The sequence below is a fragment of the Ciona robusta genome, chromosome 10 (assembly GCF_009617815.1).
Source record: "Ciona robusta chromosome 10, ASM961781v2".
Classification (NCBI taxonomy): Eukaryota; Metazoa; Chordata; class Ascidiacea; order Phlebobranchia; family Cionidae; genus Ciona; species Ciona robusta.
Genome location: NC_143244.1, coordinates 3,106,098 through 3,120,129, shown reverse-complemented (window position 1 = coordinate 3,120,129; position 14,032 = coordinate 3,106,098). Strand labels below are relative to the sequence as shown.

At 32.9% G+C, this 14,032-nt stretch overlaps 2 protein-coding genes across 6 annotated transcripts in view; one reads left to right on the top strand and one right to left on the bottom strand.

Moving 5' to 3' along the window:
• LOC149729575 (polycystin-1-like) overlaps window positions 1–3,962 on the top strand; it is a 50,943-nt gene extending 46,981 nt beyond the window's left edge. For all 3 annotated transcript variants that reach the window (XM_089885697.1, XM_089885698.1, XM_089885699.1), the window contains 7 exons: window positions 7–151; window positions 554–677; window positions 1,201–1,436; window positions 2,246–2,366; window positions 2,905–2,971; window positions 3,233–3,382; window positions 3,488–3,962. In XM_089885697.1, the coding sequence (XP_089741823.1) occupies window positions 7–151; window positions 554–677; window positions 1,201–1,436; window positions 2,246–2,366; window positions 2,905–2,971; window positions 3,233–3,382; window positions 3,488–3,659 (1,015 nt within the window). In that variant the 3' untranslated portion in view covers window positions 3,660–3,962. The remainder of the gene's footprint in view (window positions 1–6; window positions 152–553; window positions 678–1,200; window positions 1,437–2,245; window positions 2,367–2,904; window positions 2,972–3,232; window positions 3,383–3,487) is intronic.
• Window positions 3,963–4,238: 276 nt separating this feature from the next.
• Window positions 4,239–12,975, bottom strand: LOC149729574 (high affinity cationic amino acid transporter 1-like). 3 transcript variants are annotated; one of them, XM_089885721.1, is made up of 15 exons: window positions 12,162–12,975; window positions 11,461–11,585; window positions 11,089–11,190; window positions 10,562–10,690; window positions 9,967–10,122; window positions 9,259–9,409; window positions 9,043–9,110; window positions 8,661–8,801; window positions 8,079–8,301; window positions 7,674–7,813; window positions 7,266–7,368; window positions 6,826–6,992; window positions 5,803–5,960; window positions 5,152–5,260; window positions 4,239–4,872 (listed from the first exon to the last, which is right to left on the bottom strand). In XM_089885721.1, the coding sequence occupies exons 3-15, from the start codon at window positions 11,093–11,095 to the stop codon at window positions 4,748–4,750; spliced, it is 1,677 nt and encodes a 558-aa protein (XP_089741847.1). In that variant the 5' UTR covers window positions 11,096–11,190; window positions 11,461–11,585; window positions 12,162–12,975; the 3' UTR covers window positions 4,239–4,747. The 3 variants fall into 3 exon arrangements, with proteins under 3 accessions (XP_089741847.1, XP_089741848.1, XP_089741846.1); XM_089885722.1 differs by having other exon boundaries at window positions 11,461–11,580; XM_089885720.1 differs by lacking the exon at window positions 12,162–12,975 and having other exon boundaries at window positions 11,461–12,118.
• Between the last annotated feature and the right edge of the window lie 1,057 nt (window positions 12,976–14,032).

The window sequence follows — 14,032 nt, the reverse complement described above, 5'->3', positions numbered from 1 at the left end:
TTGCAGACTATTTTCTGCCATTTATATACAAGAATACAAAGATGCAAAGTTTAAACTACGTCGCGTTCCATTGAACATTCCTGATTATGAAATGATTCCTTACATGTTTCAACGACTTAAACTCAGACTGGGGATTACTAAACCTAAGCAAGTAAGTGGTGTGGAGAAATAATTAGTAACTTTCATGTTTAAATGTTCTGTGTTCCATAACTTAGGTGGATAAACCACAGCAACATATCAGGGTGTGAAAACTTTTAATCTGTAATTAGAAATGACTACATTAAATAAAGCCCCTTTATTTTGCTGCACACTAGTATTATATTAATGTGGCCTGCACAGACCATGTTAGTTAGTGTGAGGAACAAACAGTTTGTCCACTCCAGTTTTACATGGATGTACAAACAGATTAGGTCTACCTTTTTATTTGCTTTTTCTAAAAGTTTAAAAATCCTTAAAAAGATAAAAAAAAGGCCGTTAACTATAGATTTAAAAACTAGAAATTCTATTATCATCATAGATCATACTGACTTAAACTTTTTTTTTAATGTAACAGTATCGACCTACAGTTCGATTTGAAGGCATGTCCACTCCTTCATCTCGTGGATCCTTTCTTTCAACTGATTCATTCGGAACTTGCTTCACTGCAGGAAGGTTATCAGAGTGTTCCGATGGATCAGGTCAGTTTAATAAAAATACTAATTTGTGTAAGATGGTTGGTTGAAATGTTGGTAGTGGAAATGCTGCATAGAAAGTGTTGGGTACAAAGTGTTTGTTGCAAACACATACATTTTACATTGGATTGAAATATTGTTGTGTAATCAAATTGTGTATATTAATTGTTTGAACATCAAATTTAAACCGACAGTTTCCAATCTCTTCTTGAAGCCCAAACAACATCGATGAGATAATCCTACACCTTCTGTCACTCCTCTGAAGTTTTACAAAACATTCAAATATAAATATTAGTTATCAGCAAGGCTTCAGCGGTTAACTATTAAAACTGCAATATCACAAAACGTTTTTTAAAATATATATGAATCACTGTAAATGAATCAACTAAATCAAATAGCAACCCACTTTTACGTCACAACCACTTTAAAGCTATGCCACCAGCTTTAAATTATTAAACCATTGATTTTGATAACATAGACCTCAACATGCTACCCATATGAATCCTGTTTAACAACTTTGTTCTAATAGGTATATCACTGGCATCATCAGATTCTGGGTTAGGAACTCCATCTGGACATTCGTTGTCTTTGTTTGACTACCTCACATTAGAGCATCCACCTTATGAGAAACCAATGGATAGCATCCATCTTGATTATTTGTACAACCGACTATCATCTTACTCGGTTGACATGATGCTTGTAAGGTTTCAAAGGTTGAATAAAATTAGTGATGATGTTTGGAATATTGAGAAGACATTGTTAGAGGTAAGTTGATGATAAAACACAATTGTAGGAGCTAGGGTTTAAAGTGACTGCAGTTTTAGCCGTAACCAATAAGTGAATATTATTAATACCTTAATCAATGCTCTCCTGTCGATGAATATATACATATGTATTGACGATAACGCAAATCATAAGCGATAGCCAGATTCCCAAGGAAACAAACACAGAAGGAAGGTGTAGTGACTCCCTGAATGGCTGGAGTTATAGTACTAGGTAAGGATTCCAAGACATCCGAAATTCTTCCCTAGTCGTTGTCTCGGCAGACATATAATAAACTGAGTTATGAAGTGCACTTAGCGCCACTTCAAAGGCAATATATAGCCCAGTCAGAGGATGGCGCTAGACAGTCAGTAAAATTATTAATCAATTTTGAGTTAACAACAATCTTATGTTGTTTATGCATGAGGTCCAACAGCGAGGCACACCAGGGGGCAGGGATCATTGGTTTAAACCAAAATTTAGAGTAACCTCTACAACTACACCATTCAAAAACACAATAATAATTATGAAATAAAAATGAAATAAAATTTAAAATAATTAAGTAAAAAGTTTAGGAAATAAATAATTGTCTAATAAACTAAAACATGTATTTTATATCATGACTAAATAAAGTGTGTACATATATATGTTTAAAATGAAACTAAACATAAGTAGAACATTCTACATGTGTCAATGTTTATGTATAATATATAAAAAAGGGCAAACATGGTTTAAAATATTTTGTTTGAATTATTATAAAATCTGAACATGTATGTTCTCTGGTTTTATATTTACTTGGTATTTCTATGCAGATCACACAGAAAGATGCTCACCGTAATTTGCTTCGACAAAAATCGAGTGAAATTGCTGCTGCTGCTGCATCTACACCTGGATCAGTTTTATCGCAAACCACGACTGCTGGTTCAAGCAGATGTGAGTTGTTATTTCTTACAATTGCTTATTTTGCTAATATATTCTTGTGCTAGAATTTACAGATTGCTGTTAGTTAATTGACAGATGATATTTGAAGTAAATACAATAAGTAATATTTTTGTTTATAAAACAAAGTCAATTCTAACCCTTGGGCTTCTTTTTTGAGTAGATAAAATTCCACAGTGGTTCAAAAGCGTTTAAACAATATTCTAAAAATAAATCATATGTAATCTTTAATTGTAATAATTTGTGTGCATTGTGTTTCAAAAATTGCTTTACCAGTAAAGCTAATATGCTTAATTGTCTAATATTTGGTCAATCCAAAAATTAAAACTATTTAATTTATTTTCAAATTTCTATATATTAAAGTATTTATTTGATTTCATATATATAATAAAGTATATATTGAATTAAGTTATTTTGTTGTGTTGGTTGATTCAACAATAACATCATGTGTTGGCAAACTGAACCAAATAACCAACAAAACTTTGTAAAGTAATGAATTGCATACAAATTGTGGTAAACTAATTTTTTTCAGCAAGTAAATCAAACAGGGAAAGAGAATCATACAGCAGAAGTTTGTATTCAAGTTTAAGTTCAAACAGGTATACAATAAACGACAACTTTGTGCTAAATAAACTTTAATTTTTATAAACTTAATTTTAAAATTTTAACAACTTAAACATGATAGAAACAACTTTTGCACCAACCTTCAAATATATAATTTTTAAGAAGATTGTTTTCTGTAAAACCAATTTTGAATAACTAATAATTAATGTAATAATCTCCGTTATGGTGTGTTGCCCTGGAACATATACTTTCAAAATGTTGGCAAAAATTATTAAATTATTGTTCATACTTTGCAGCTCCACTGTCGACAGAGCACTTGCAGAAGAGACACGTTTCAGCACAGTAGTAAACAGTATGTTCCCCACAACAAGTGAACCAAGCAGTGTACAGAGGCGACGTTCAGTACGTAGCAGCTCATATGCTGAAACTACATTATCTGCGACAAAGTAGGTGTATGGTTGTTAACAAGCAATGAAAATATTTGTGTTTTATTAAATATGAGGCTCGGGGTGTTGGACACATTACTCATATTTTCATAATTTCCTTTACAGCAAACGCAACACAATAAGCAGTGCCAGTGCTGCGTACAGATTTGGTGAAACAAATAAACCAACATTGAAGAGACGACCTCATAGTGATGAAGGTGCAAGAATACAGCTGGCCAAGAGCAAGAATGACAATGCTAAAAATGCACTTAAAATCACCAAGAAAAGTGCTTGGTGAATCATATACGATTTTGTTTGTACAAATTCCTTTAAAGAAAAACACTTTTCAAATGTAAAAACCTGTGTGCAACAATTACTAATCAGGTAGTGTTATTTATGTTTAGTGCTATAGTTGCACAGTTTATGATCTTCCTGCTTTTCTTCATTTGTTTTCATATTTTACACTTGTGGCTTCATCTTCCTCTTTAATATGTTGCACTATTATTTCTTCAGATCACCTTTGTATATTCTTATAATTGACAAAGACTTGATTTCAGTCTGCAAAGTAAATATAGTAAATACAGTTGATTTTTAAATGTTAGTCTGGTTATTTATTACATAGATGTCAGTTTACGGAAACATGTTACCCCCACTGTTTAAACAGGAATGAAAACAACCTAGTATCCCAGAACCTACGTTCTCAACCAGGTTTTTGATAGGTTATACTTATTTTATGTCTGCCACAAACATTTCACTTTGTCCTTTTTTTATTTATAATTGCCTCAGATATTTTATGCTTATCACAGACTTCTTTGCCTGAATATATTCCTTTATTGCAGAAGATTTAAACTTGTTTTACCCAAACATTCCACGTAAATGACTAAGTTTTGTTTTATTTTCACCACACACCATGTACATTGCACTGCTGCCAAAAATCACAACACGATTTCCAGAACAAAACATACAAAGTACTTGAATACACAAGCACACATTGCACAAATGGGCATTGCATATTAAAAGCATATTTATGTAACATATTTACTAACGGTATTAACATACAGCAAGTATTGCAAATCTTATTTACATTAACATAGCAATAAATAGTTCAGATTAAAAGAAACATTTTACTGGTGTTGTCTAATCGTTTGTCAGGGAAATATTTCTAAAAATATTGATCATTAACCTAATATGTGGTGATTTAAATATTAAGTGTATATTAACAATATCATGTCCCGCAAAAGCAACTACATAAATAGAATAGAAATACAAAAGTTTCTAGTAAGTTTATATGTCTTTTGAAGCATCAGATTTTCATGTTTTTATTTAATTTTACATGGGCCTTACTTAATACACAGTTTATAAGACTTATATTCCCCAGTATATTCTCTAAATAAGTTCCCGATCTAGGTTGTGACCTTGAGTGAAGGATGTTGAACGAACCACCGGAACTTTTTTATATCGTCTTTGTTCGGAACTATTTCTGAACCCATAACCTCCATATATTAGGAAACCTGTGATTGGTAAAACTTTGCATAAACGACCCATATTATGAGAGCAACCTTTTCGAATTAATCACTTTTACATAGGGTTCTGTTAAATGTATAGTCTAAGCATATGCACCCTTACAATGGTGGAAGCATCGAGCCTTAAACAAGTATTGTCTGATGCAAATGTTTCGTAAAATATATTGTAGTCATAACCAGACACTGCATCTACAACAATGTGCCAGAAATACATTTTTAATGTTGGACCTATGAAAAAAAACACTAAGCATTTACACCTAAGCATACCGATAGCCATCCAAACAGAAAATCTAATCCATGTTCCAGTACTGAGCTCGCACATTAGATAAATGTTACAAATGGTTGAAAAGATTGGAAGAATCGGAACAAATGGAACCTTAAAAAATAAAGGATGCATGCTGTTACATAGTATATACGAACACTCTATATATTTTTATTCATAGTCAACTGTTATGCATTTGGACATACATCCCTGGTTTGGCTTTTAAACTCGGTATTTTCAGGAAAGGTAAATACTGATTAACATGTGGCCTAAGGGTTTCCAAATTTTTTTGTTTTAACAAATGTGGAAAAGTCTACTAGACTTGTGATGTTTATTACTAAATACAATACATAGTTTTGATTTATATTTTTAAAAACAAAGCAAAAATCATGTTATTAGGAACGAAGAGAAGGGAATCAACGGTAACAAAACAGTTGTTAAAACCTGCTAGGGATGAAAAGTTTCAACTAAAAAGGGTTGCTGTTGCACGTACTAAATTATTATTACGTTTTTTGCAGGGTTTTTGTTTAATTTCTGACTTTGGCAGACCGGGTTTTATAAATACAGAATGTGCAAAAGTTTAAAAAGGTAAAACGACCACGATTTAAAAACCACTAATGTTTTTATATAAAAGTTTTAATGCAAACATTACTCACTGTAAAAGCCAGAACTTTGTTGGACTGTGGTTGTCTAATTATAATTATTGTCATTAAAATGATTAGAGCTGATAAGACACAACACAATATAATGGCAACAGAATATGAAAGCTTCGCAAAGTTAACAAGTGTAGCACAGAGTAGAAAGCTGAGGACACCTACAAACAAATTTAAATTACAATGGCATTCACAAATTAGTCTGTCTGTAACTGATATCTCATGATGATCATGATCACTTATTTATTCTCATGTGGTTGAACAACCAAGAGTTATAACATAGGTGTTTATTTCACACCATATTTAGTGGCTTTATTAACCTCATGTTATCAAGCAGGCTTTGGGAAGAATTATATTTTTACTTATGTCTGTAGTCTAATTTTTAGTTTGGTCGACCTATTAAAGCACATTAGGTTGAGGCAATTGTCTTGACCAAGGACACATATGCAGATGGTGTCATAGTGGTATTAGCATTGAACCTGGTATCAGGTTAATAGGTCAGATATAATTTCTGTCAAACAGCGCTTATACTGTCTGAGAATTTGGAAGTATGATTGTAAGTGACATAGGAAATCCAAACAATGATTAATGCCTGTATCAAACTATTATTATTTAGGGGTTTGTTATATACAAATGGGTTTCACCTCTCCATAGTTAAATATTTATTGTAATTGAAATTATACATCTGAGTATGGTTAAGCATATAATGTAGCTTTGTGAAACTTGAGTTTTGTTTAACCCTTTGTTTTTTATTATATTGTAAATTGTATAAATATAGTTAACCCCAAAATGGCAAATTTTACACTTTTTGGGGGCAATCCTACTTTTATGAATGTAATCTACCTACAGCTATAAGTTACAAAAGACGACCTAAAACTGCTTTGTTGGTTACCTGAAAAATGCAAACAAAATATTTCTAATCATAACACTGCATAAACCACAAAAGTATTTTGCGTTTCTGGTGACTAAAAAATTTTTATATTACAAGCAAACAGATGTTATAATGAATATAATGTATTAACTTACCAATGATCATAACACAGCTGTAAACAAGTTTGCCGGATTTTGTTGTTGGAAACTTCATTTTTGGATTCACAAGGTTTTTCATAAATGACGCATTACTGTCCATATCATTCAAATCAGCGAGCGATACTCGTGGTCCATCTTTATCAACTGTAATGTCTGGCTGGTACCTTGGAGATAGATGTGGATGCTTGTATGATTATGGTAGAGCTGGCATATATATAACTCTCTTTTTTAAGAAAATTCATGTGTAATAAATAAAAAAAATAGATTTTTTAAAAATCACTTTTGTAGATACTAAGTTTCAAAAGTTAGTTTAAGCAGCACTTTTAGTTAGAACTTTATAGGTTTATTTACACCTACACGCTACACACACTGCAAAGAAATTCACATATAAATAATGTTTTTATTTTAATAAATGTAAAAAAGTTTATAATTGTTACCTCAAAATCAGGACACACATTGCCACCAATGTATAAGCAAGCAATGTTCCGATTGACATCATGTCCACCAAATCTTCAAGATCAAATAACAGAACCATAACACCTGTAGTCAGTTTGTTATTATGCTGTTTTAATGATTTGTTTTTTTAAGCAGTGGTGCGTCATCAAATTTTGAAAAGATTTTAGTTTGCATAAAGTGCACATGTTGTTCAACAACTATCAAATTTTTTGCTCTATTTACAAACCGTAGCCTATATGTTCTACAAATTTATTCTTGTCCAATACAGCGACTATTTGAAAATATTTTAAAATATTATACCTAAAACAGTATTACCACACATAAATAAAGCGAATATATATATTAAATTAAAATATAATTTTTGACGACTTCTTTTCAGTGCAATTCACCTGCAAGCAACCCAGAAAGTATGGTGGCAATCAAAGGTGTTTTAAATCGTTGATTAATTCTTGCCAGGAATCGAAATATCAAACCATCTTGAGCCATAGCATAAACAATACGTGGCATTGGAAACAAGCCTCCCATTAAGCTAGAATATATATTAAAATATCAATTATTTAATTTACACGTTTTTACAACATTTTACAACGTGCAGATATGTTTATTGAGTTCAGGTAATTTAAAGAAATAAAGCCGAAAAACTATTAATTTATTAGTTACCTACTTTATATTCTATAAACTAGTAGAAAAATCGAAAAAACAAAATAGCAACAGATTATTTTTTCCAGTACCGAAACATTACCTAATTAACTTTATTCTTCCCAAAATCCTAAAAATAATATTATTGGTAATACCTCGATGATAAAGCACATGTAGCACCTACAGCCAATGGATAAACTGCCCAATTCCAGCCAACCTCACCAAATGCCATGGGCAGCGGTGCCCCAGCATCCATGTTATAATAAGGAACCATCAATGTTAAGACAATAGAGATACCAAAGTAAGCAACGAAAACAATCAAGAGAGAAACAACAATAGATATCGGAATCGAGCGTTGAGGGTTTTTTACTTCTTCACCTTTAAATGCCACAGTTTATTAAAAGTTATTTCCATGACAGTTCTTTATAATTTATCCATTGTAGTTTTTTTAAACGGATAACAAAAATATTAGGTAGTGATAATTATTTAAGGCACCAAAGACATAATCGGTTAAACATAGATACTATGTAGAAAAAATAGATAACGAGTGGAATAATAGTTCCACTCAAACTGTCAACCCCCTGTCTTGTCTACGTTTAAGATCTGTGTTAAACTTAAAAGTCAAGTTGTTTAATTTATCTACATGTTATATTTGCCTCAGCTGCCTGAAGACAGAAATGTTATGCCTTTTTAAAAATATTGTTTTACTAGATAGTTTTGCTTTCAATATGTAATACCTGTTGTTGCGATAATGTCAAACCCAACAAAACCAAAGAAGCAAGTAGCAGCACCAGACATCATGCCAGAAATACCGTATGGAAAGAAACCCCCAGTTCCAAAATTTTTAGTTATTCCACATTTTTCATCGGTTGATATATCTACAACAATTAGTGAAAGGTTTTACTAAATTTAGAAAAAGCCCAATTTTGTATTAGTTTTTTCAGACAATCTTAAACATAACCTCATGTTTAATGCTAATGGTGAGACAAATTGCATAGCTGGTCTCTCTACTGTTAATTTTAGGTAAATATCAAAGCTTAAAACATCACCCAATTCCTACTAGCAACCAAATCAAATATTAGTGACCAATATATTTTGTAATATTGCATTATTACTTACTTGTTGCTGCTGATGTGAGATTCGTAACTTGGTTTGTGGCATTCGTGTTGTTGCATTTTGCGACAAAACTAAATAAAGTTTACTTAATACCCTCAAAAACATTCATAATTAAAGTATACCTTGGTTTATACAAAAAAACTATTACCAATACTATTAAATTTCCGATTTTTATTTAACAATAAATACTTTAAACATATGTTATAACTCATGACTTACTAATTTTGAATATCATCTTCAGTGATATACCAGTTACTAACATTTGCTGAAATGCTGCCTGCTACTATTACAAACATTATAATCAGAATATTAACACCGGTGAATATTTTACTGAAGAGAGCAGATTCCTTCACTCCAAAGCATAACACCGCTGAATAAAATAAGTTAATGTTAGGTTGGATAGCCTATTAAAGTTATATCAATTATAATCATACTTAAATTTAAAAAATTAATAAAGTGGTAAAACAAGTAGCATGATCTATAAATTGTTGTACACTGCTAATATATCTGAAGTAATATTTGTAACTTGTTCTTTATGTGGCACAACTTAGACAATCTAACCCCGAAAATTAGATTAAACCAAATACCATTCAGATTTTGCTGAAGACACATGCACTAATTACGAATGGATAAATGAATGTTACATATTTATCCTTATATGATGAAGCAATGGTAGTCGTTATAACACAGGTGTTGCATTACATATACGTCAGGCCTAAGTTACCCCATATGTTTTATTGCATAGCCAATAAAGTGGACGATTTAGAGCAATAACATTTAGGTGTCTTGTTAAAGGACACATCCCCCACATGATGGCAGCATTGAGCTTTGAACTGGTATGTTTTCAAGTTTGTTTATCAATACACCATAAATGATATTCTAATATTAAGCTAGAATAACACTTTTTAAATCAACAACATTAAACACCTGTTAAAACAAGTATGATGGCAAATGCAAAGAAATCTGGATATTCAGCAAAACCTTGTGTTTCCATTTTCAAATAAGTTAAACTGAAGTTCCGAAATTTCCCCCCAATTAATGCATCAACATTTTCACTCCATGCTCGCGCAACACTGGATGTTCCTGCAATCGATGTGTGTTAACATGAACACATATATTGTTGTTTCTTTTAAATAAATACTTTTAAATATTTATTTTTAAATAGAGAAGCAGATTTATATAGCTTGTTACTAACCATATACAGTGGCTTTACACACTGCTAACTAAGTATGTAACACTGTGTTTTTTTTCTGTGTGAATGAAAAGTTGGACAACCCACTAGTATTGATCATAGATCATAGCTATAACTGTTAATGTCCTGTTCAAGCGTCTTGTTCATGAACAGACACGATCAATGGTTGTAGCTTTAAGCATGGAATTATGTAGAAGTGTTTTAAACACCTAAAAAATGTAAACTACAATATCCAAGTGCTATTTTAATATTTTTGGTAAATTTTCATCCAGGCGCCCAAACACACCAACAAAGAAATATAAAGAAATATAAGGGACTATATTAACTAACCAATTACATATTCCAGAATTAAATTCCATCCAATAACAAATGCCCACAGTTCTCCAAGCGTGATATAACTATACACATATGCTGAACCAGCTTTTGGGACCCGTGACCCAAACTCAGCATAACATAAACCTAAAATAAAAATTTAGTTAATTATGTTGTATGCATGATGCAAATTTTGTTTAAACTAATATTTATGGTTTTTGTCCCAGAAAGTAATGAAAGATGAAGTTCCTTGATGCAATGAGAATCTTTCAAAGATATGAATGCCTAATTCGTGTCAGATGCATAGAATATGTCACAGTTAACAATGTTCAACATAAGTTTTGTTTCATGATTTATAAAAATCTAAAAGTAAAGGCAAACACAAAACTATCACCTTACTCACTTAAAGGGCAAAAATTAACAACAGATTAAAAATAGTTTTATCAAAATAATATAAGCAAAACACGTGGTTTATAATATTTATTGAGAAGTTTATCAGTTAAAACTCAACAGCTTTCTTACTATTTATTGTGTAATCAACTTACCAGCCATTACACTTGCTACAGCAGCAACAAGGAATGAAAGAACGATAGATGGCCCTGCTTTATCTCTCGCCACTGACCCAGTCAGCACATAAACTCCAGCACCTGTAGATGGCAGTACGAGATGTACAGAGGGAGCTTAGAAAATAACCCTTGTATTTCCAAAGTTTGTTTTAGAAATTTACACAACCATAAACAAGGTTAGATTTATATAAAACAGGGTTAGAAAAACCATGATTTATATTTATTTTGACATGTGGGCCTTTAACACATGTAGGAGCACCATATGTGGTGACTTCATACACCCCTCCACTGTATTAAAAGAGTGTGTAACGGAGAAAACAAATAGAGTTAAAATTAAACTTAACAACTTACCTAATGTGCTTCCAACACCCAATGCTATTAAATCTGTTGTTGTTAAACATCTTGCAAGTTGAGTTTGTTGCGATTCCTCCAAGGCACCAGAAAAAGTTTTCCTTCTGAACAGTTGCTGAACTATTCTTTTAAATGTTGGCATTATGAATAAATAACTAAATGTTTTACAAAGTAACCCAAATACTGCTTTTTATCTTAAAAATACCAAATAGTGTTCTTAAGTTCAGTTATATAAAGTTGCAGTGCTTTTAATTGGGTTATTGGTAAATCAATTGTTGGAGCTAAAATTGATAACATTTCATATTTACACATTCACCAATTACATATGAGGACATTCATTAACATTGGTATCACCCATGCCTAATCTAATAAGTGCAACATTATAAAACAATCCAGACAATAGTGACAAATTTAACAGTCATTCAGACAGTGCGTGGAACATTTATCTAACCAAACAAAACAGGTACTTCATGATTTTCAAGTGGTGGTAGCACATATTGTATACATGTGGAAGCATAAGGATAGACAGCTGGGATAAGGTTTGTCTTTACAATCAACTATATTAAACTAAATTTAAAGTGTATTGTTAAAGTTACTACATTTTTTTTTCAAGTGTTTTTAAAAGCAAAACACATATGAAAAGATATGTTGTGTATTTTTTAAAGAGGATCTTTTCAAAATCATAGACATGTATTGCTTACCTAATAAGAATTTGTACCGCTGGTACACAATTGCATCATCCAATTGGTTTTTGAATCTATGATGTAATGGCACTGGGTAAAAGCATAGATACTAGATCTCACACAGCCTAACTGGTAAAACGTCCCGTCTTAAAGCAAGTTTCAAACGTGATGCAACCTCGTAAAAACATAATTTGTTGTATGAGTACAAGTTAGTACACCGAACACGCGTGGTTAAGTAACCATTAAGGTAAACATGGTAATGTCAAAGCAACAATAAAGAAAACAGTTCTCTTATAAAACCAACTATCTCTTCTATATTCCGGAACACGAAAATACGAAACGAAAATGTACGAGCAATAGATAATTAGATGAAACACCTACGGTACGTTGACAACCGATGTGATTTAATAACTTACTGCATAAGCAAAGTAAAAAATAGGCTTCACTGCTTGGCATATCACGAGTGCTCTGGTCACTAAATAAAAAGCTGAGATTGTTTGAAGAACAATGTAGTCTATTCTGCGATACATATAGTAGGGTGGGGAAGACGGGACACCTTTTCATTCTGTATTTTCCGTCTCTTTGGTAGTAAACCAAAAAATACATTTATATGATTATGAAACCGTATCCTCATGACTCTTATAGACCGATAAGTATTTGGATATTATGTGCTAAAGGTGTCGTATTCCCCCACTCTACTGTAAGTCAGGAAAAGTGTGACGTCACACCTTCCGTGACGTCACACCTTTCGTGACGTCACACCTTTCGTGACGTCACACTTTTCGTGACGTCACACTTTTCGTGACGTCACACGTTTCGTGACGTCACACCTTCTGTGACGTCACACTTTTCGTGACGTCACACCTTCCGTGACGTCACACTTTTCGTGACGTCACACCTTCCGTGACGTCACACTTTTCGTGACGTCACTCTTTTTGTGACGTCACACTTTTCGTGACGTCACACCTTCCGTGACGTCACACTTTTCGTGACGTCACACTTTTCGTGACGTCATACCTTTCGTGACGTCACACTTTTCGTGACGTCACAGCTTTCGTGACGTCACACCTTCCGTGACGTCACACTTTTCGTGACGTCACACTTTTTTGTGACGTCACACTTTTCGTGACGTCACACTTTTGTGACGTCAAACTTTCGTGACGTCACACTTTCTTCGTGACGTCATACTTTTCGTGACGTCAGACTTTTGTGACGTCACACTTTCTTTGTGACGTCAAACTTTCGTGACGTCACACTTTCTTCGTGACGTCACACTTTCTTCGTGACGTCAGACTTTTCGTGACGTCACACTTTTCGTGACGTCACACTTTTTCGTGACGTCACACATTTCGTGACGTAAAAAAGTGTGACGTCACAACTTATCGTAAAAGTGTGACGTCACAACTTATCGTGACGTCACACTTTCTGTGACGTCAAACTTTCGTGACGTCAGACTTTTGTGACGTCACACTTTCTTCGTGACGTCAGACTTTTGTGACGTCACACTTTCTTCGTGACGTCATACTTTTCGTGACGTCACACTTTTTTCGTGACGTCACAGTTTTTGTGACGTCACATATTTCGTGACGTAAAAAAGTGTGACGTCACAACTTATCGTAAAAGTGTGACGTCACAACTTATCGTGACGTCACACACTTATCGTGGCGTTACACATTTCGTGACGTCACACTTTTTTCGTAACGTCACACCTTTCGTGACGTCAGACCTTTTGTGACGTCATACTTTTACATTTTCTTTTTCGTGACGTCACGTAGCTTATATACGTAATAATGCTAATCGTATTTATACTTTTTCAATGATCTTGCTTCGCGTTCATAGTGCAAATATAATTAGAGTATACAAGTAATGTACCTTGCGTCAACGTAAAG